General features: G+C 41.5%; 1 protein-coding gene across 1 annotated transcript; it reads right to left on the bottom strand.

Moving 5' to 3' along the window:
• Nucleotides 1–263: 263 nt before the first annotated feature.
• LOC132884598 (monocarboxylate transporter 1-like) lies at nucleotides 264–22,653 on the bottom strand. Its single transcript, XM_060918445.1, has 4 exons — nucleotides 22,440–22,653; nucleotides 21,198–21,341; nucleotides 20,298–21,083; nucleotides 264–514 (listed from the first exon to the last, which is right to left on the bottom strand). Exons 1-4 carry the CDS (start codon nucleotides 22,651–22,653, stop codon nucleotides 264–266), a joined length of 1,395 nt encoding a protein of 464 aa, XP_060774428.1.
• Nucleotides 22,654–22,854: the final 201 nt, after the last annotated feature.

Here is a 22,854-nt window from a genome sequence, read left to right as displayed (position 1 = left end):
TGAATCAGTTTATGACCTTACATTAACCAACATTGTTGCACACCATTAAATGAAAACTGCATACACTTCAATTTGTGATAAAAATTATGGGCAGTTGATTAATATGCTTTAAAATCTAATCTGGGTATATAAGCAGCAAAAGTGCAATGATTAATTTTGTTTTTCTTTCAGTGAATTCATTTGAATTCAGTTTGCTGTGCTTGTCATTCACAGACTAGATCACTTACTTTGTGCATACAGAATCTCCTGCAGTTTTAGTATGATTAGGTGGTCACTGTGCTGCATTCTATCATTACTGTTGTCTCATTGCTACTATCCTTGTTTGCAATGTCGGTAGTGGATTCTTCCTCTTTTCCTTTCTTCTGTGATTTTCTAGATTCCTCCTTTGCTTCATTTTCCAGCAGCCTATAGTTAATGCCCATGCCAATGAAGAGGAACATGCTTGCAACCAACAGGAGTATTCCACAACTTATGTAAGTGTATTTGTAGTCATGGTAGATGCCATTAAACATTCCTGTCAATGCAAATACAGTATAATGTAAATTACTCTGCTTTCACATTATTCAACAATATTTTTTTACTTAACTTTTAACAATTGTGTTATTGCTGATTTCCCCAGTGTTGAATTAACACTTTCAGAGTTCATTTGTGTCCGACTGGACATATATAAACACAGTAGGGTGTTAAATCAACACCCTGGGTGTTAATTCAACACTGGGGATTTTACTGTGTGTGTGTGCGTGCGTGTGTGTGTACATGAGCTGATAGCTGACGAGGTGCGTAGCGCCAAGTCGGCTATAAGCCATGGTCAATGAAATTGAGTGGAATAATTGTGTTATTATATCCACATTCACTGGATTTTGAGAAGTAGCATTTTTATTTTTATTTTTTACAAATTCAATAAATAAAAACTTTATACAAAATGTCTGACAATATAATTTCCGTTTAGAATGTAAACAAAACGGCAAAATGACAGTAGCAATTTGTGAAAAATGCTACAATAATAATTCTTGAAAAATAAAAAGGTATGTTCTTACCATTAAATACTTTCATTCCATATTTTGTTGCTTTTTTGTTTACATTCTGTTTGTTGCTGTTTTGTTTACATTCTAAGCGGAAATTATTTTGTCAGACATCTTGTACAAAGTTTTTATTTATCAAATTTGCCAAAAAGAAAAAAGAAAAATGCTCTGTTTCTCAAAATCCAGTGAATGTTGAGAGAATAAACAGGGGCGTAGCTGGGGTGCCCGTGACCCCCCCCCCCCCCCCCCCCCCCCTTTGTCGGACCATACATTTTTTTTCAATAGCCGCATAAGATATTAGAAAAGCACTGACTGTAATTTCCCTAACACTTTTTTTTAAACTAGATTGTCACCTCAGCCTCATTAGGGTTTCTATAACCTTGTATGGACTTCCTGTGGTTTGGGCGCGAAAACCAAGTTCTGCACAAGTGCAACACAATTGCACTAGAAAGCCTGGTCAAGCTGCCAGTGTAGCTGCAGTCTTTTTACTTCTGAATTACGAGTATTTCCTCTTGTGTTAATAATTTGCCATGTCAAAACAAGTGAAACTTTCCTCCTTCTTTTGACGTGAAGAGAGGTAAGCAATTTATATATTTCTTCCATCAAAGTTGCATTTTGTGGCTTTGAAGCTAAGTTTTAGTGTGCCATTTCTAGAACACATCAAGAAAATGTGGAAGAAACAGCAATAATGGAAGAGCCAGTTTCTAAGCTACCTAAAATTGGCAATGGTAATTATTTTTCATAGTTCTATTCTAGTACTAAATCATTTTTTTTATGATAAAACAGACTCAAAACAAGATGCATTGTCGCCTTTGGCAGACCAAGAAACACCAGCCCAAGCGGCAGTTGCCGGTGAGTGAGCTTGGTTGGCTTATGCTATGGTCACTGTTTGGTTTGATAAAATTAGCCCAAAACATTAGTACGGTCAGTAAGCTCAACCATTCTTTTTGGTTGATGTACAGTAGGCTTTCTTGATTTGTCAGATGAAATAATCTTGTAGATTATGAAGCACCTACCGCTCTCGGCAGTGTTCCATAGCTTGTTGAGTACCTGCAAAAGGCTGCTGCAGCTATCTCACACGGCCGTGTTATGGAAACATTTCATGTTAGAAGATACAGAACGTCCTCCTTTCTACACCATCCATAGTTTTAAGAGCATTTTTGAGAGGCATTGTACTCATTTTTACCATCTTTATTTTAATGGCAATTTTGAACATTTCACCTTTCACTTTACTAAATTCAATCTTACACAAATATTGGGAAATTGCGCAAACCTTGTTATTTGAAATTTGTCGACAGATTTTCTCATAGAAGACATTTCTTTTGTAATACATTTAGTGCATTTGAAAGAGTTGTATTTAGAGTATTGCCGTAACGTAAATGATGTAATTGCTATAAACATTCTGAGCAACTGTAGTTATTTGCAAGATCTGGAAACACTTAGTTTACGAATCTGCAGACAGTTTGATTCAGAACTACTGATTGCTATTGCGTTAAGCCACCCAAGTCTTCATATTTATAAGATAGACAGCTGTGGCAATGTTGAGATTGTATCAGCTTTGGCTATTTTGAACTCTCTGTGGTTGTCACTGTTCGAGATTTGCATGACGCCAAATTTAGATTGCCATTCTTTACAAGAATGGACTTCCTTAGAAAACATGTTTGAGGAACTAAGACTGTGCTAAACAAGTGGAGTGGGCAGTAGCGTTGTCCAAACTTAACATGCATGTCAAACATTTGCTTTTGACACGAGCCATGGTTATATGGAACAACAAGACAACAAGAATAGAGAGATCTGCATTGGTTGACTAGGGTAAGATGTCGAGCCACTATTCATACACTGCTGGATAAAGTTGATTTGACCTAATCATTGTCCAACATCTCAACAGCTCGCAACATGAGATGAAAGAATGATGCAAAGACCATGTTATTTTCTCAAATGTATTCAATGTATTTTTTTCATTTGCAAACCTGCGGGTATGTACTCAGGCTGCCAGTCAGTGTGTGACCCCCCCCTTTGAAAAATCCTAGCTACGCCCCTGATAAAACAGTTATTCCACTCAATTTTGTTGTAAATGGCTTATGTATGACTAGATTTTGTGGAATAACTGATATATATAAAATCATACAAAAAAGTACATCCCATGGAAATTGTCGACTTTTCTCAACATATTTAAATAAGCAAACATTTCAATCTATTTGATACAATGCCTACAGATAAAAGTGATATACTCCAAGAAATGACACATAAAATTGACATCCATCCATCCATCCATCCATCTTCTACCGCTTATCCAGATCCGGGTCATGGGGGTAGCAGCCTAAGCAGAGCAGCCCAGACTTCCCTCTCCCCGGCCACCTCCACCAGCTCTTCCGGGGGAATACCGAGGCATTTTTGTTTAAAAAAATGTCAATCAAAAAGTAAGGACACCCTGGAAAAAGTAAGTACCCCCTTACATTTATAGCACTTTCAAGTCCATGGAATTAGAATCACATGTTCCAGATTAGGTGCCCTTGTTCAGAAACTCATGCAGGTGGAGGTGCAGGTGGAACTCGTCTAATTTAAACCTGACATTTAGGGTCTTGTGTTCTCTTTGCTATTGAAGTGTGTATTGTCATCATGCCAAGATCTAAAGAACTCTCTAAGGAGTTCAGAAAAAAAGGTTGGGGATGCCTATGAGTCTGGCAAGGGATTTAAAAAGATCATTAAAATAATTAGAAATAAATCATTTCACTGTAAGGAAAATCCTCTACAAGTGGCATAGATTTGAACAACTGCCAGTTTGTTCAGGACTGGCTGCTCCAGCAAATTCAGCCCAAGAGCAGATCATTTGATGCTAAAAGAAGTCTTCAAGAATCCCAAAGTTTCATCACTGGATCTGCAGGTAACTCGGGTAACTGTTTGTGGGAAAGTGCATACGTCTACAATCAGAAAGAGATTGGACAAATTTGACCTGCATGGAAGGCGTACCAGGAAAAAGCCTTTGCTGTCCACAAGGAGCATTATAGCAAGACTACAGCTTGCCAGTGAACATATAGGCAAAGACCAGGTCTTTTGCAATAACATGCTCTGCACAGATGAATCAAAGGTTGAGTTGTTTGGCCACAGTAAGAGTCCATGTATGGTGCAGACCAAAGACAGCTTTTCAGGAGAAGAACCTCATACCAACTATGAAGCATGGTGGTGGAAATGTTATGGTTTGGGGTTGTTTTGCTGTCTCAGGGACTGGGAAGTGTGCAATCACTGATTCAACTATGAATTATGAATCACATCAAAGAGTGCTTGATGATAATGTGAGGCCATCTGTTCAACAGTTTATGTTGAACCAGAGGTGGACCTTTCAACAACATAATGATCTGAAGCACACGAGCAAATCCACCAAGGAATGGCTCAAAAAGAAGAACTAGATGGTTATGGAATGGCCTAGTCAAAGCCCAGATTTGAACCCCATTGAAATGTTGTGGTATAGGTCCAGTCCCTTTAAGAACTACATTTCCCATCAGTCAACTTCCGTGTTGACCTATGGCACGCGTGGGCGGGATCACCTACGTCACTTCCTCCATGATTCCATAAGAAACTAAGACATGCTACTCTCTTTCTCTCTCTCGTCTTGGACTTCAAGCCGTCCGGACACAAAGAGATACCCTGCACCAGAAAACCCAAGAAAAGACATCTTTCTTGCAAGATCCACGATTTAGCGCGTTTTCTTTCTGTTTACCTTTGGCCACGGTAAAAATCCAGAATCGCGCGATTTTAAACTCAGAGTTACAACTGGTTTTTGTTTGTCTATCAGTAACGTTACCAAACTGCAGCCCAAGCAGTTAGTTTAAAGTTAGAGGCGACCGGCTCCCTCTAACAAAGTGCTGTGCACATTGTTTTAATCAGAGACTTTCTTTTCATCACGAGCGACCACGCGTCGGACCAAGAAATCCTCTGCTTTCCACGGAAGCGACTCATGTGCTCCACAACGGTGAAACTCCAAAAGTCTCGGAACATATCTCCATAATCTTGCTATAAGCAAGATACTGAAGTAAGACTGGCAATTTTTGGGCAAAAAGACTAGTCTTAGGAATTAGCTTATGAAGTAGTGTGAATTTAAACTCAGGAACTGTTTAAGTGTGCACACTGATTTTGTGTTCCATAATTGCTCTATGTTCTCTCAGTCGTTTGTTTAATAGATAAGGTTTTGCATGCTCTCTTTTCCTTTCTAACACTTTAATTTCCTTATTACACATATTTTGACCTCATCAAGATTTCAGTGGATTTACTAGTGTTATAAGCTAGTGGAGTTAGCTACCAAGGCTAATCTTTGTCTCCACATGTGGCCACAGGCCTCTCACACACACATCTTAATTAGCAACACAGAGCTAATTCCTTTGTCTCCACCACATGGGTTAGCTACCAGCTAATCCTTTGTTCTCCTCAAATCCCACCCCACACACAGCTAATTCTTTTGTCTCGTTAGCAAGCTAGGTTAACCTTTTGTTTAGGCCACAAGGCCTACGCCACGTGGACACACACACACACACACACACACACACACACACACACACACCCACACACACACACACACACACCCACACACACACATCTTAGCTAGCAACTCAGAGCTAATTCTTTTCCACATGGTGACACACATACCTCAGATAAAACACACACACATGCATGCACGCACACACACGCACACACACACACACACACACACACACACACACACACACACACACGCTCATCAAGTATATATCATATTTGTATATATCTCAACTGCTATTCATTTTTATCTTTGTTATAATAAATTCAATTATTCTGTTAAACTGTGTCTGTGTTGCTTCCATATTCCTTGAAGTCACCCAACCTCAAAGAATTCCAAGGTGCATATGAGTTGTGTAATACGGTAAGTAATCATAATAATTTGGAATATCCCATAATTTAGCTGTTTGGTAATTTATTATTAAGCACCAAAATTAAAGGTATTATTTAATGAGACTGATTTAATGAGATTGATCACTTAATTACTAATTGCACCTACAATTAAATTGGTGCCCCGTGTGAGGAGATTGGTGTTGACTTCTTGAATATTGTTGCAACAACAGATAAACTATCAGTTTGATTCAGCAGTTGCCAAGGTATATCCCCAGGTGTGTTAAATGGTTAACAGTAGCGTGATAACCATATCACAAAATACTAACAACCTATTCTTAATTTAGGATAAGAGATAGCATTTCCAAACAAAAACAAACTTTATCAATTGATTAATTAATTATGTAGTTAATATTAATTAATAACAATTAATTTATAAATTAACTCATTGATTAATTAATTACATAATATCCAACCTAAGCAAAATGACATCCCCTCGTGTCTCAAAAATTGAAGACAACGCTCAAGACGTGTCTCTCCTTGAGGTCATAGCAGACCTCATTCACTGCTCTGCCTCCGAAAAGGCAAACATTAGGACCACGAGTAAGAGTGAATGCCAAAATAACATAGATAACTCGAACAAACATATGAGAGATCCAAAAGGAACAACTATTAGTGACCAAGCGGCACTAGGTAAGCTATTCCTGTCATACTTCCGAGATACTGATTCAGAAATCAGACGCCTCCGCAGAGAGGTTGAAAGGCTGACCACCAGCAACACCGAGCTGGCAGCTGATAATAATGATTTATATAGGGAGCATGAGCTCTTGCAAAACTCCCTTGATGATTGCACCGAAAGGCTAGAGAAAGCCGAAAAGGCTGCCAAGAGGGCTGCCGAGGAGCAGACCCCCCAAGAAGAGCGCGAGGGGCGTGAAAGACCCCCAACAATGCACTGAAGCTCAGAGCGGGAAGAGGCATCCGAACCGGACACCGTAGATTACCTGGTCGAGGACCAGACACCCCGCCAAGCTCCATCAACTCACTACACGACTTCATCGTTTAGCCAAGGTGGAACCGTACTGTGCTCATCCCGAGCCCAGAACCATAGCACACCCAGGTCAGTGTGCTACAGTATCCCTGATCCATCTTCGGATGAATCAGGCTATGAATCTAGTGCGAAACGGGAGCAACACCAGAGTAGCTTAGATAGTGAGTACTCAGGAGAGCCAAGAAGGCCGCACAAGGGCGTGCACCAAACTCTTCGCTTACGGCAAATTGACCTACTTGCCAACGATGTTGAGCGATTCGATCCTGAGAATAAAAGAACAAATGTGAATGATTATTTACGAGAAATTGACTGATGCCTGATGGACCTACCGAAAGCCACAACACGAGAGAAACTTAAGCTGATCTGGAAAACCTCCAGTAGCAGCGTTCGTGCCTTTTTAGAGACACTACCCCCAAACATTCACGATAGTTATTCAAAACTTCGCAATTACATGAGGGAAGAATATGCGCCGTACACGGATGAAACCTCCGCGACATTGAGTGCTATACAAATCAGACAAAAATGGTCTGAGGCACCTCGTGAATATTATAGACGGCTACGTACTGCCTATTTCCAGGGTAGTAGTGCACCAGGCTTGGAAGAAGATAGAGGCTTCAAATCCCTCTTCTTACATAACCTCCACCCAAGTGTGCGGACTCAAGTCACACTGGCGTGTCGACAAGGGTTCTACTCGATGAGGGAAACTAGGCAACTAGCCCAAATGACCTGGGAGACCATTGTCAAAACCACAAACGGGAACGATGATGAACCCAGAGTCCTTAGGCTCCAGGATGTAGACGGGCCCCCGCTAGCCTTAGAAGGAGGTGAAGCTTCAAAAGGGGGACCCCCCTGGAGAAATCCCGGTCCGAACCACCCCTTGCTGAGCCATCACCAGGGTGAGTGGAAGAATCGGCAAGGTAAGGCCAGGAGGGACCGAAGGCAAGTCCACAGTGACTATGGCAACCGCTCATCACATGAAAAAGGTCGTAGGGAACAAGGCAGTTGGCAGCAAGATCGTCATCCCCGCTCTGGCCAGAGATGGCAGGAGCGCTCCGACCGTAGCTCTAAACGTAGGGGTAGAGATGACCGACACAGTGACTCAGACCAACCTGGTGAGTTCCGCTCAGAGCTGGATTCTTTAAAAGCCCAGTTGGCTGAGATTAAAGAACTGTTACAAAAGAGGTCAGACCCCTCAACAGATAAATAGAAGCGAGCGTAAAAGGGCAAAAGGCCTACTACGACTGAAAAGCCTCCCATCACAAATATCAAATAGGCGACAAAGTCCTATATTTTAACCTTACCAAGCCGATAGGAGTTTAAAAAAAAAAAAAAAGTTCCTACCACATTGGTCGGGATTTTTCGATCATAGGAAAACTGTCCCCCGTCACGTATCGCATTAGGACATCCAGGCCTAATCAAACGCTCTCATATCGATGGGTCCATAACAATCAAATCAAGCCCTTTGAACAGTTTTCACTCCAAAAAGGGGGGGCGATAGTTAGGCCCATCCTGCCCACCTAGTTTGTACGCCTCACTCACCCATAAGCGTACACTGACATTCCCAGTCACATTCACCAACCCAATACCTTTCCAGAAGATTAGGTTTACCAACCCAAACACTAATACTTCTTTTCTTCCTTCATTTCTTCTCTTTTCTTGTTTTTATGCATAGGAAATTAAACACTACATGTTTCATGTTTAATGTTTAATTTCTTTTATAGATGTGATTGTGACCTAGTTAGATAGAGTAATTATATGCCCAAAATGCCTATAGCCTGAGTATATGCCCAAAATGCCTCTGCCTCCAACTGTCTTACTGGAACTCATGAGTTTACACAGTTTTCACAGGACACCATGGACTGTACACAGCAAGGCTACCTCGAGGACTATGGACACATGGACTGTACGGTACTGTGCTCTCAGTACTACAACTCCATCATACCCCTGAGACCAAAAGGGGAAATGTAGGTACAATCCCTTTAAGAACTACATTTCCCATCAGCCAACTTCCGCGTTGACCTACGGCACGAGTGGGCGGGATCACCTACGTCACTTCCTCCATGATTCCATAAGAAACTAAGACACGCTACTCTCTTTCTCTCTCTCGTCTTGGACTTCAAGCCGTCTGGACACAAAGAGATACCCTGCACCAGAAAACCCAAGAAAAGACGTCTTTCTTGCAAGATCCACGATTTAGCGCGTTTTCTTTCTGTTTACCTTTGGCCACGGTAAAAATCCAGAATCGCGCGATTTTAAACTCAGGTAGAGTTACAACCGGTTTTTGTTTGTCTATCAGTAACGTTACCAAACTGCAGCCCAAGCAGTTAGTTTAAAGTTAGAGGCGACCGGCTCCCTCTAACAAAGCGCTGTGCACATTGTTTTAATCAGAGACTTTCTTTTCATCATGAGCGACCATGCGTCGGACCAAGAAATCCTCTGCTTTCCACGGAAGCGACTCACGTGCTCCACAACGGTGAAACTCCAAAAGTCTCGGAACATATCTCCATAATCTTGCTATAAGCAAGATACTGAAGTAAGACTGGCAATTTTTGGGCAAAAAGACTAGTCTTAGGAATTAGCTTATGAAGTAGTGTGAATTTAAACTCAGGAACTGTTTAAGTGTGCACACTGATTTTGTGTTCCATAATTGCTCTATGTTCTCTCAGTCGTTTGTTTAATAGATAAGGTTTTGCATGCTCTCTTTCTCTCTTTTCCTTTCTAACACTTTAATTTCCTTATTACACATATTTTGACCTCATCAAGATTTCAGTGGATTTAATAGTGTTATAAGCTAGTGGAGTTAGCTACCAAGGCTAATCTTTGTCTCCACACATGGCCACAGGCCTCTCACACACACATCTTAATTAGCAACACAGAGCTAATTCCTTTGTCTCCACCACATGGGTTAGCTACCGGCTAATCCTTTGTTCTCCTCAAATCCCACCCCACACACAGCTAATTCTTTTGTCTCGTTGGCAAGCTAGGCTAACCTTTTGTTTACAGTGGTGCCTGAAAGTTTGTGAACCCTTTAGAATTTTCTATATTTCTGCATAAATATGACCTAAAACATCATCAGATTTTCACACAAGTCCTAAAAGTAGATAAAGAGAACCCAGTTAAACAAATGAGACAAAAATATTATACTTGGTCATTTACTTATTGAGGAAAATGATCCAATATTACATATCTGTGAGTGGCAAAAGTATGTGAACCTCTAGGATTAGCAATTAATTTGAAGGTGAAATTAGAGTCAGGTGTTTTCAATCAATGGGATGACAGTCACGTGTGAGTGGGCACCCTGTTTTATTTCAAGAACAGGGATCTATCAAAGTCTGATCTTCACAACACATGTTTGTGGAAGTGTATCATGGCATAAACAAAGGAGATTTCTGAGGACCTCAGAAAAAGCATTGTTGATGCTCATCAGGCTGGAAAAGGTTACAAAACCATCTTTAAAGAGTTTAGACTCCACCAATCCACAGTCAGACAGATTGTGTACAAATGGAGGAAATTCAAGACCATTGTTACCCTCCCCAGGAGTGGTCGACCAACAAATATCACTCCAAGAGCAAGGCATGTAATAGTCGGTGAGGTCACAAAGGGCCCCAGGGTAACTTCTAAGCAACTGAAGGCCTCTCTTACATTGGCTAATGTTAATGTTCATGAGTCCACCATCAGAAGAACACTGAACAACAATGGTGTGCATGGCAGGGTTGCACGGAGAAAGAACTGCTCTCCAAAAAGAATATTGCTGCTCATCTGCAGTTTGCTAAAGATCATGTGGACAAGCCAGAAGGCTATTGGAAAAATGTTCTGTGGACGGATGAGACCAAAATAGAACTTTTTGGTTTAAATGAGAAGCGTTATGTTTGGAGAAAGGAAAACACTGCATTCCAGCATAAGAACCTTATCCCATCTGTGAAACATGGTGGTGGTAGTATCATGGTTTGGGCCTGTTTCGCTGCATGTGGGCCAGGACAGCTTGTCATCATTGATGGAACAATTAATTCTGAATTATACCAGCGAATTCTAAAGGAAAATCTCAGGACATCTATCCACAAACTGAATCTCAAGAGAAGGTGGGTCATGCAGCAAGACAATGACCCTAAGCACACAAGTCATTCTATCAAAGAATGGTTAAAGAAGAATAAAGTTAATGTTTTGGAATGGCCAAGTCAAAGTCCTGACCTTAATCCAATCAAAATGCTGTGGAAGGACCTGAAGCGAGCAGTTCATGTGAGGAAACCTACCACCATCCCAGAGTTGAAGCTGTTCTGTATGGAGGAATGGGCTAAAATTCCTCCAAGCTGGTGTGCAGGACTGATCAACAGTTACCGGAAACATTTAGCTGCAGTTATTGCTGCACAAGGGGATCACACCAGATACTGAAAGCAAAGGTTCACATACTTTTGCCACTCACAGATAAGTAATATTGGATCATTTTCCTCAATAAATAAATGACCAAGTATAATATTTTTGTTTCATTTGTTTAACTGGGTTCTCTTTATCTACTTTTAGGACTTGTGTGAAAATCTGATGATGTTTTAGGTAATATTTATGCAGAAGTATAGAAAATTCTAAAGGGTTCACAAACTTTCAGGCACCACTGTAGGCCACAAGGCCTACACCATGTGGACACCCCCACACACACACCCACACACATCTTAGCTAGCAACTCAGAGCTAATTCTTTTCCACGTGGTGACACACATACCTCAGATAAAACACACACGCATGCATGCACACACACACACACACACACACACACACACACACACACACACACACGCTCATCAAGTATATATCATATTTGTATATATCTCAACTGCTATTCATTTTTATCTTTGTTATAATAAATTCAATTATTCTGTTAAACTGTGTCTGTGTTGCTTCCATATTCCTTGAAGTCGCCCAACCTCAAAGAATTCCAAGGTGCATATGAGTTGTGTAATATGGTAAGTGATCATAATAATTTGGAATATACCATAATTTAGCTGTTTGGTAATTTCTTATTAAGCACCAAAATTAAAGGTATTATTTAATGAGACTGATTTAATGACTTAATGAGACTGATTTAATGAGATTGATCACTTAATTACTAATTGCACCTTCAGTGGCTAGATTTGAAAAGAGCAGTACATGCAAGAAAACCCTTAAACATCTTGCAACTGAAGGAATTTTGATGGAAGAGTGGTCAAAAATTTCAGCAAGCCGATGTCAGAGACTGGTGGACAATTATGCAAAATGCCTACAAGAAGTTATTTCTGTTAAAGGGGGCAATATTAGCTTTTGAAGCCAAGGGTGTACTTATTTTCTCCACAGAAGAATATTACATCTATTGATATTTTTGTTGAATAAGTGATTGAAAGTGCTAATTTTGTTTAAGCATATCTCCTTTATATGTAGGCACTATGGCACTGTGTCAAAAGGGTAATCATCATCATCATAGTTTCCTGCCTGGCGCTTTTCTGGCCTTGGGGCACTTCTGAATGGATGGAGGTGAAAATCTGACATCCATCAGTCGCAGAAGGGCTGCTTTTTCCATCATGGCTTTTCTTACCTGTTGGGCATCAACTCCCAGTAGCTTTTCAACATTCATCCATACTCTCCTAGACGTTCTTACATCAAAGAATGTCTGTTTTTGCAGGGCATCATTGTCAAGTTGGCAGATATGGCTAATATACTTCAAATGTTGGCAGTAGCAGAACTTGCGGATAGGTAATGTGTTGATGATCTCCCGCAGGCGTTGGTTTGAGATTGTAAAGCTCCAATCTATCTCTCCTTCAAGCTGAATATCACTCTGTTCTTTTCTGCTTGGGGCATTTTTATGCTGGTATCTACCTCTCACCATTTTCCTTAAGAAACCATGCCACAAAGTCACAAAGTCTCAATCTTATCCAGTTCCTTCTCCATTAAAGGCCATGCTTGGATGTTATATAACAAGGGAGACTGCACACATGTGGTCAGAAATGCCACTCTTATAGATAACTATGGTCTGTCAACATGTGTTTAAGCTCATTCCATTTCTGGAAGGCAGCTCCAATCCTGGCATACAGGAAACAAGAAGTATTTATTTCATCATTTGCAATGGTGTATCCAAGATATTTGAAACTTCGCACATTCTTTATTTTATTGTTACTGACAATTATCAGGCATTCCTGGTTCTTGACTTCGTCGACATTGAAGGCCATTGTCTCAGTTTTGCTGTATGACATCTTCAACCCAAATCATGTGAATGTTTAGTCATAAATTTCAAGGATGTACTTCAGTTCCTGGACAGAGTTAGCAAAAATGACCTCATCATCTGCGTACAGGAGTTCAGTGACGTGAGTGACACCAGCTGGTGGGGCCTTCTTACGATATTGCCTCGTTGACACTTTATTAGGTATGTAGTACTCTACTGTAAGGCCTGCTTTTGGATGTTTCATTGCATGCAATTCGTACCACAAAGTCCATGTATATGTTGAAAACAAGAAGTGACTCCAAGGCTCCTTGACGGCACCCTGCAGGTGTATAATGCACATAATATGGATACCAGGTGGGGGGCACTTGAGTTGGACTTCTAAGCACTTGAATAGAGCATCTCTCGGAATCCAATCGTAAGCGGCTTTTAGGTCTACAAAGCCTACATAAATCAGGGTTTTGGATTTCCTGCATTTTCAATCAACTAGCATAGAATATATATAGCATCCGATGTTGACCTATTCGATCGGAAGCCAAATTGTGATGACAGCAAGATGTATTCGTAAACTTCCCTGATCCTCTTAACAACAATCCCGGATAGCACCTTGGTTACTGTCGCAACTGTACTCAGCCCTCTATAATTCTCCACAAGCAACTTGAGCCTCCTCTTATGCAAACATGTAATGCTAGCTATCAGCCACTTGGATGGCACTTGGAGACTTGTCCATATTATTCCAGTCAGAAACATGATATAGTTCAGCAGTCCCGTTGACATTGAGTATTTTAGTTGTTCTGCATATATCTTATCTGTCCCCTGACATATGTCATTCTTAAGTCTCTTCATGCTTTTCTTAATTTTGGCACGGTCAGGTGCCAGTACACTTATGTCAGGTACAGTATATCATCCGGCGGCAGTATGTGCGGATAGTTCTCAGGTTGTTCCAATTTGGGCTGAGGCTCATACATATGACTATTAAAGTGCACGGAGAAATGTTCCTCTCGCTTCCGAGTTGAAATTAATGGAGTGTTGAGCTGCCTCATTGATGTGTGTTGTTTCATTAGCCTGAATTCCTCCTCTGTGTTCCTTTGTTGACTTGCAAAATTCAACTGATCTGCCTTAGCTTTGAAATAGGCATTCTTCAAATCTGTATGCAGCTTTCTCACTTCGTAAGACAGTGATTTCCTCTTTACCGGGTCCTTCTTCATCCAATATCGTTGTGTGAGTTCCTGATAGGTGTGGTTTGTCCACGGTTTGTCGATTTCCTTCTTGGACTTGGGTGGTATTGTTTCCTTAGATGCCCCCTGGATGGCACCTATCACAACATGCATTACAACTATACGGTGATCAGTCTCAAATACTTCACTGTGCATCAGGTATACTTGGCAGTTTGTAATAGCATGTTTAGCAAACCAGTCAGCCATTATATAATCAAGCCTGTGTTTATAACCGAGGTTGGACTGGAACGACCGTCTGTGTTTGTCTGATCTTGTTGCATACATAGTATTTAAAATGTAGAGCTTGTTGCTTTCTGTGGTCTCAATAAGTTTTTCACCATTAAAGCTTGTTGGGTCTTTATCATTGTATGGTCCCACTCCTCTCCAACTTACATGGTTACAGTCCTCTCCAATGGTTGCATTGAAGTCACCAGCAACAATTATTTTATACAATGGGTGATCTTTCCTCAGCTTTTGAATAGCCTTATTCAGTGTTTGATAGAAACTCTCTTTGAAGGAGGTACTGTATTCTTCAGTTGGGCAACAACAGCAGTATATTCCTAGCTTTATTCCATTCACCTTAACTCTCACCATGATCATCCTACCTTCTATTATATGCTCCACATCTAAGAGTCGAACATGTGGTGCAAGAACAAGGGTTACACCTGCCTGTGTGACATTCATACTGTTATATACTACCTGCCAACCTTTCAGAACTTGATCATTAAAACAAACCTCACCCTCACCCCTCAAGTGGGCCTCCTGCATGCAAGTTATATCCCGCATTAACTTTTTACATTGCGTTACAAAATCTGCCAACTTGCTTTCGTATTTACAAGTTCTAACATTGATTGTTCCTAGGCAGAACACATGATGGCTCTGCTCTAACTTTGAGCTTCCAGTGTATTTCATATTCCTTATACATACATATACAATTCAAAAACAGTACAACATCATACTTTTATTTATATATATATATATATATATATATATATATATATATATATATATATATATATATATCACGGGCGATTGCACTAAGTCAACGAGGGAGGCTCAGCCTCCTCTAAAAATTCTGGATCTGAAATAGCAATGTTATAAGTTATAACATTGCTATTTCAGATCCAGAATCATAAAAATATATGTGCTCAACCCAACTACAGTGCAAAATCATTCCGTTATAACTTTCCCCAGTTCGCCTAATGTGTGCGTGAGTTTTTCCCCCTCGTGACAGCGTGATGCAGCCCAGCCTCAGTGGACTTCAATGGCATTTGGGAGCTATGCGCTTTTCAATCTCAAAATGCAAGACGATTATTGGACAAATACTGTGAAAACGCCCGCCCACGGAGTCCCACGGACTCCCAACCTCAGTGGACTTCAATGGCATTTGGGAGTTATGCACTTTTCAATCTCAAAATGCAAGACGGTTATTGGACAAATACTGCGAAAATGCCCGCCTACAGACTCCGAGCCTCACAGTGGGAGGGACATGGCAGTTTCTGCGAGGAGACTGGTGATTGGTGAAAGTGACTGGATATTTTCTTTGATTGACAGCTCATTTCAACTATAGACAGGCAGCGGTGAATCTCAGTTCAGTCCCATGCAGATTCGCAAGTGCTGTGGTGTATTGTAAGAGATCAGCTTACATTTCAATTTCATTCATTACATACGGTTTCTACCAGCTTTTTTAGTTTGTATATATTTTCATTGTAAATAAAGTGTAAATATAGTGTTGTCAAGTTTGCTATCTTAGTTCCAGAAATTTCGTTTATTTGAGTGACTGAACTTGAACTTGAGGGGGCTAGTCAGTTAGCAAGAAAGCTGTGCACGGATGCCAAGCATTGCTGATTTAATTTTGGCGAAGCCATTTGCCAGTCTTCCTTTCGAGGAAAACATTAAAATTAAAGAGCAGGGTAGACCAACGCCTCAAATTGACTTGGTGAAAAAGGTAGGGAATAATACTCGTTCCTTTCAGCTCTCCTGGTACGAGAAAGTGAATTGGCTAACAGCAAGTGACCCACATCAACAACAGTAAATAGGCTACTTTAGTAATATGTCATGGATGGACCAAAAATATAGAATCTATTTAAAATGTTTATGCTGAGTATATTATATTGAAATATATATTTTTCTGGATATGAATTAAACACAGCTACAATTTGGAAAACATTTTTAAACAAAAACACACCCGAGAACATTTTACACTACAGACCTGGATTAAAAGTGAAGGGTTATCAAAATTGTCAATAAAACATTTCTCAGTCAAAATAAGTAAAATATAGGGAAAGTGTCATTGAATGAAATGTGTGGCACCCAGCTCTATGTTTGGCTCCCCAAGGTCAGTGCTTGTGCCTATTCCAGAACACTCTGCTGTTACTGCTGATGATATATATATATATATATATATATATATATATATATATATATATATATATATATATATACCCTCCTTCTTGGAGTCCTTGAGTGGGGTGCTAGACAGTGCACCACGAGGGGACTCCATTATTTTACTGGGGGACTTCAATGCTCATGTGGGCAATGACAGTGAGACCTGGAGGGGTGTGACTGGGAGGAACAGCCTGCCTGATCTGAACCCGAGTGGTGTTCAGTTGTTGGACTTTTGTGCCATGCATGGTTTGGCCATAACGAACACCATATTCAAGCATAAGGGTGTCCATAAGTGCACATGGCATGAGATCAATGATTGTCTTTGTAGTCGTTTCATCTGATCTACGACCATATGTCTTGGACACTTGGGTGAAGAGAGGAGCAGAACTGTCAACTGATCACTACCTGGTGGCTAGCTGGATCAGATGGCGGAGGAGGAGGCCAAACAGACCGGGCAGGCCCAAACGAGTAGTGAGGGTATGCTGGGAATGTCTGGTGGAGGCTCCCGTCCATCGGAGCTTCAACTGTCACATCTGGCAGCACTTCAACTGCATACCGGGGGAGGATGTGGGCATTGAGTTTGAGTGGACCATGTTCTGCACCTCCATTGCTGAGGTGGCCATGCAGAGCTGTGGCTGCAAGGTTGTTGGTGCCTGTCGTGGCGGTAATCCCCGAACCCGCTGGTGGACACCTGTGGTGAGGGGAGCCATCAAGCTGAAGAAGGAGTCCTATTGTGCTTCGTTAGCCTGTGGGTCTCCAGAGGCAGCTGACAGATACTGACGGGCCAAGCAGAATGCGGCTCTGGTAGTCACTGAAGCAAAAACTCTGGTGTGGGAGGAGTTCGGTGAGACCATGGAAAGTGAATTTTGGTCAGCCTCAAAGAGATTCTAGCAAACCGTCCGGCGGCTCAGGAAGGGAAAACAGTGCTCTGTCCTGACTGTTTACAGTGAGGATGGAGTGCTGTTGACCTCAACTGGGGACATCATCCAATGGTGGAAGGAATACTTTGAGGATCTCCTCAATCCCACCTTCATGTTGTCCAAGGAGGACGCAGAGTCTGAGGGTGCTTGGGAGGACTCGCCCATCACAGGGGCTGAGGTTGCTGAGGTGGTTAAAAAGCTCCTCGGTGGTGGGGCTCCGGGGGTGGATGAGATTCATCCTGAGTTCCTGAAGGCACTGGATGTTGTTGGGCTATCTTGGCTGACATGCTTCTTCAACATTGCGTGGGGGTCGGGGACAGTGCCTCTGGATTGGCAGACTGGGGTGGTGGTCCCCCTTTTTAAAAAGGGGGACCGGACAGTGTGTTCCAACTATAGCGGGATCACACTTCTCAGCCTCCCTGGGAAAGCCTATGCTGGGGTGCTGGAGAGGAGAGTCCAGTCAATAGTCAAACCTCAGATTCAGGAGGAACAATGCAGTTTTTGTCCTGGTCGTAGAACACTGGACCAGCTCTTTACCCTTGCAAGGGTACTGGAGGGTGCATGGGAGTTTGCCCAACCGGTCTACATGTGTTTTGTGGACCTGGAGAAGGCTTACGACTGTGTCCCTCATAGTGCCCTGTGGGGGGTGCTTCGGGAGTATGGGGTTCAGGGCCCACTACTGCGGGCTATTCGGTCCCTGTATGACCGGAGCAGGAGTTTGGTTCACATTGGCAGCAGTAAGTCAGACTCGTTCCCGGTGCATGTTGGACTCCACCAGGGCTGTCCTTTGTCACCGGTTATGTTAATAACTTTTATGGACAGAATTTCTAGGCACAGCCAAGGGGCAGAGGGTGTCCGGTTTGGTGGCATCAGGATCACATCTCTGCTTTTTGCGGATGATGTGGTCCTGTTGGCTTCATCAATCTGTGACTTACAGCATGCGCTGGGACGGTTTGCAGCCGAGTGCGAAGTGGCTGGGATGAGGATCAGCACCTCCAAGTCTGTGGCCATGGCACTCAGCCAGAAACAGGTGGAGTGCCTACTCCAGGTCAGGGGGGAGTTGCTACATAAAGTGGAGGAGTTTAAATCTCTTGGGGTTTTGTTCATGAGTGAGGGTAAGGGGGAGCGGGAGTTGGACAGACGGATCGGGGCAGCGTCAGCAGTGATGTGGATGCTAAACTGGTCTGTTGTGGTAAAGAGAGAGCTGAGCCAAAAGGCAATGCTCTCAATTTACTGGTCTATCTATGTTCCCACTCTCACCTATGGTCACGAGCTATGGGTAGTGACTGAAAGAATGAGATTGTGGATACAAGCGGTAGAAATGAGTTTTCAATGCAGGGTGGCTGGGCTCTCCCTTAGAGACAGGGTGAGAAGCTTGGTAATTCGGGAGAGACTCAGGGTAGAACCACTGCTCCTCCACATCGAAAGAAGTCAGTTGAGGTGGTTTGGACACCTTGTTAGGATGCCCCCTGGATGTCTCCCAAGGGAGGTTTTCTGGGCATGCCTTTTGGAGTGGCCCAGTCAGAGCCCAGATGTTAACACCTCGGTATTCCCCTGGAAGCGCTGGTGGAGGTGGCCGGGGAGAGGGAAGTCTGGGCTGCTCTGTTTAGGCTGCTACCCCCCCCCAATCCGGATCTGGATAAGCGGTAGAAGATGGATGGATGTGTGTGTATATACACGTGTGTGTGTGTGTGTGTGTGTGTATGTATGTATGTATATATATATATATATATATATATATATATATATATATATATATATATATATGCATTATGTTCATATTCTTTTTTCATTTTCTTATTATTTATTATTTTGCAGTCCATAACCCATAAAAATAAAGAATTGAATTTGAAGGTCCAAACTTGAATATATCATTCAAACATTCACAGTGTATCCTGGAAAAAGTATGTAAACCCCTGTGCTAATGACTTAAACAAAAGAGCACCCTGACACTCCACAATGCTACTGGGAAAACGTTTGGTGTACGAATGAAAAAAGGTTGAATAATTAGGGAAGAACACAGAGCACTATGTATGGTGTAAAATGGGCACATGAATACATCAGCCCAATGGTGAAGTACGATGAAAGGAGCATCATGATTTGAGGCTGCTTTGCTGTCTCAGAGCATGGGAAGCTTGCCATCATTGAGAGGAAAATGAATTCCCAGGTTTAGCAAAGTATCCTACAGGATATTGTCAGGCTGTCTGTCTGCCAGCTGAAGCTCAGTAGAAGTTGCATGATGCAGCAGGACAATGACCCGTAACACTGGAGCAAATCTACAACAGAAAAAGGCTTAAAAAAGAAAACCCACCTTTTGGAGTGGCCCAGTCAGAGCCCAGACATTAACGCAATAAAGAGCCATTTACACCAGATATCCTAAGAATATGGCTGAGCTGAAGCACTTCTGTACAGAATGTTCCAAATATTGTGCAGGTCTGATCTGCAGCTACAGGAATCAGTTGTTTGAGGTTTTGCTTCTAAAGGAGATTCAACCAGTTATTAAATGCAAGGGTTTACACCAGCACTGTGAATGTTTAATGGATGTGTTCTATAGTTTCTTTTATAGCTTGCTCAAAATCCAAAAGCATCTTTGCGTTGTACTGTTGCTTAAGTACCATCAAAACAAAACACAAAACAAAAAAACTCTAATATTCAGACTTACCTAGCAAGGGTGGGGCAAGTAACACTGGCACACTCTCCAAGATGGTGACCAGGCCCACAGCACTGGAAAAGCGCTGGGCTCCCACCAAATCCATCAGGGTCTCAAACAGCACAGAACTCAGCCACCCAAACCCAAACCCAAAGAATGCTGAATAGATCACAAACCCTAAAAAATCCAGGGCAAGGGGGGCAAGCAAATGGCATACACCATTAAACAGAACTGAAGCTGCAAAGAAATACTGTATCCTGAGTCGCACCCATTTGGTGTTGGCCACTGTTCCCATTGATGGCCGCACCACCATGTCCACAAAGGCCAGCACTGAAAGCAGTGATGCGGCCTTCTCATTTGAAATATTCTTTGTCTTGGCATAATTACTGAGGAATACCAGAGGAGTAAAAAAACCACAGAACAGCACAATATTGCCTATGAGGTACAGGAGGAATCCACGGTGTTTGAAAAGAGACAAATCAATTAAACTGTTGATAGTCTCCATCACTGTTTTCTTTTCTTCATCACTACCAACCTCTTTCACAGCAGGTTTGGGCTTTGGCCCAATCGGCCTCATGAGAGATCCAGCTACGCAACAGTTGAGCAGAATCCCACCCAGGATTAGGAAGCTACCCCTCCAACCAAACTGGTTATAAAACCAACTGTTCAGAGGAGCTAATGTGAGTAGAATTACTGGAGAACCAGCCATGGCAATTCCATTAGCAAATGGCCTTCTTTTGTAAAAATATTTGCTAATCATTATCAGGGATGGATTGAGATTGAATGCCAGTCCCAGACCTGTTAAGACAGCATAACCAGACAAGATGAAAATTTTGCCGCTTTATAATAACATAGTTTCATTTTGAATTTATTGCTCTATTGGGTAAAACATGTTTGTTTCACTTAGCTCACCTCCTATCACACCTACAAAGAGATACAAAGCCTCCACTGTGTTGCAGAAAGATGCAGCTATGAGTCCAGTTCCTGAGAGGCAACCCCCCAGTATCATTACCGGACGACTGCCATACTTATTCACCAGGATGCTGCTAATTGGACCTGTGGATAATAAGATAGGGAAGTGTAGTGATTAAACAGTCTAATAGGTATACAGCAAGATAAGGTAAGGCAATCATTAAAGGAAAAACTGTTCTGGTATCTCCCAGAAAAGAATGGATTCCTTTCTGGGTCAAAGTTTCTTCCATGCGTCATCTCAGAGGTGTTTTCTATTTATTTATTTATTTATTTATTTATTTATTATTTTTAACTAGTTCAAAAAATGCCCTACAAAAATACTGTGGATTAATCAAACTCTGTGTAATTGTGTGCTATTTTTTTTATTGAACAATATCACTGAGCTGGGGTCAGAAATTAGAGATGCAACAAAATGTAACAAACACAACATAATATACAGGTCTTCTAAGATAGTTATCCATGTAGGGTCTAATATAAGGCCTACAGTCGACTGTAATATGTGCTGACACAATGTGGTGGTATACAGAAGGTTATGGTCACTGAATTGCTAGATGTCCAAGTGTTTCTTTACTGATAATCAGACTATTATTGAGGGTGAATCTCCATCCTACTGCTACTCTCATTTTTTGTAACACAGCTCATGGTCTTATGAAACACTATGTTAGTTGGTGACAATCCAGTACTGGGGTCATGTACTAGACATTTAAAAAAATAAAAGTAAAAAAAAAATCTAAACTTACAATCTTTGTCAGATCTAGATAACCACACTCTAACCCTAACCCATGCCAGGACATGTAAGTGAGCTAAAACTACTGCAGATCTGTACTCTTCAGTATTGTTCAGTAATGGGCTTGTGTATTGTCTGCCAAAGTTTCTCACTGTTTTCCAGCAGCATTTTATTTTCTAGTGGATTATAATTGGGGCAAATTAACCTATTAACTTTGTTTACACCCTACACAGGATAAAATATAATAGAGTACTGAAAAATGGTTGCACCTAAATACATTTTTTGCAATATCATAACTTTTAAAATGGATACATTGTTGTTATAAAGTTTTATTTTTAATTTAATCATGTGGAGGGCACATCTGGACACTTACCGTGATTGGCAAACGATGTTTATTTTTGGGTTTTATTTGACTTTAAGCAACATCAGAGACTGAAATAGAACTCATGTTTCACCTCCTGCATATATAAAGGATGCATTGATGGATGAGATCAATGAGACTTGGCTTGTGCTAGCACTGAAAATCACTTCGATGTCTCTGTAGAACACAGTGATGCACTTTGGGAAGGCAAAGGCAAAACCGATAGAGATGAAGGCACCAGCCACCACTGCCCAACCCCATCCCCCTTCTGGAGGAGTGTAATCCACAGGACCTTTGACAGCTGCCATTGTCTTTAGCTCTTTGGTGGACCCACAGCATACAGAGAAACAACTGGTTTTCTGTATCTAGACAGCAATGATATAATTAAATATTTAATTAAAAAATAATTAACAAATATTTCCTTAGTTAAGAGATCAATATCACAAAGTTATAGTTCACCACTCCTAATCACTGGGGCAATGAATATCACCTGTATATTTGTGCCTGTC

Source organism: Neoarius graeffei, chromosome 4, assembly GCF_027579695.1.
Source record: "Neoarius graeffei isolate fNeoGra1 chromosome 4, fNeoGra1.pri, whole genome shotgun sequence".
Lineage (NCBI taxonomy): Eukaryota > Metazoa > Chordata > Actinopteri > Siluriformes > Ariidae > Neoarius > Neoarius graeffei.
This window is presented reverse-complemented; position numbering and strand designations above follow the sequence as displayed.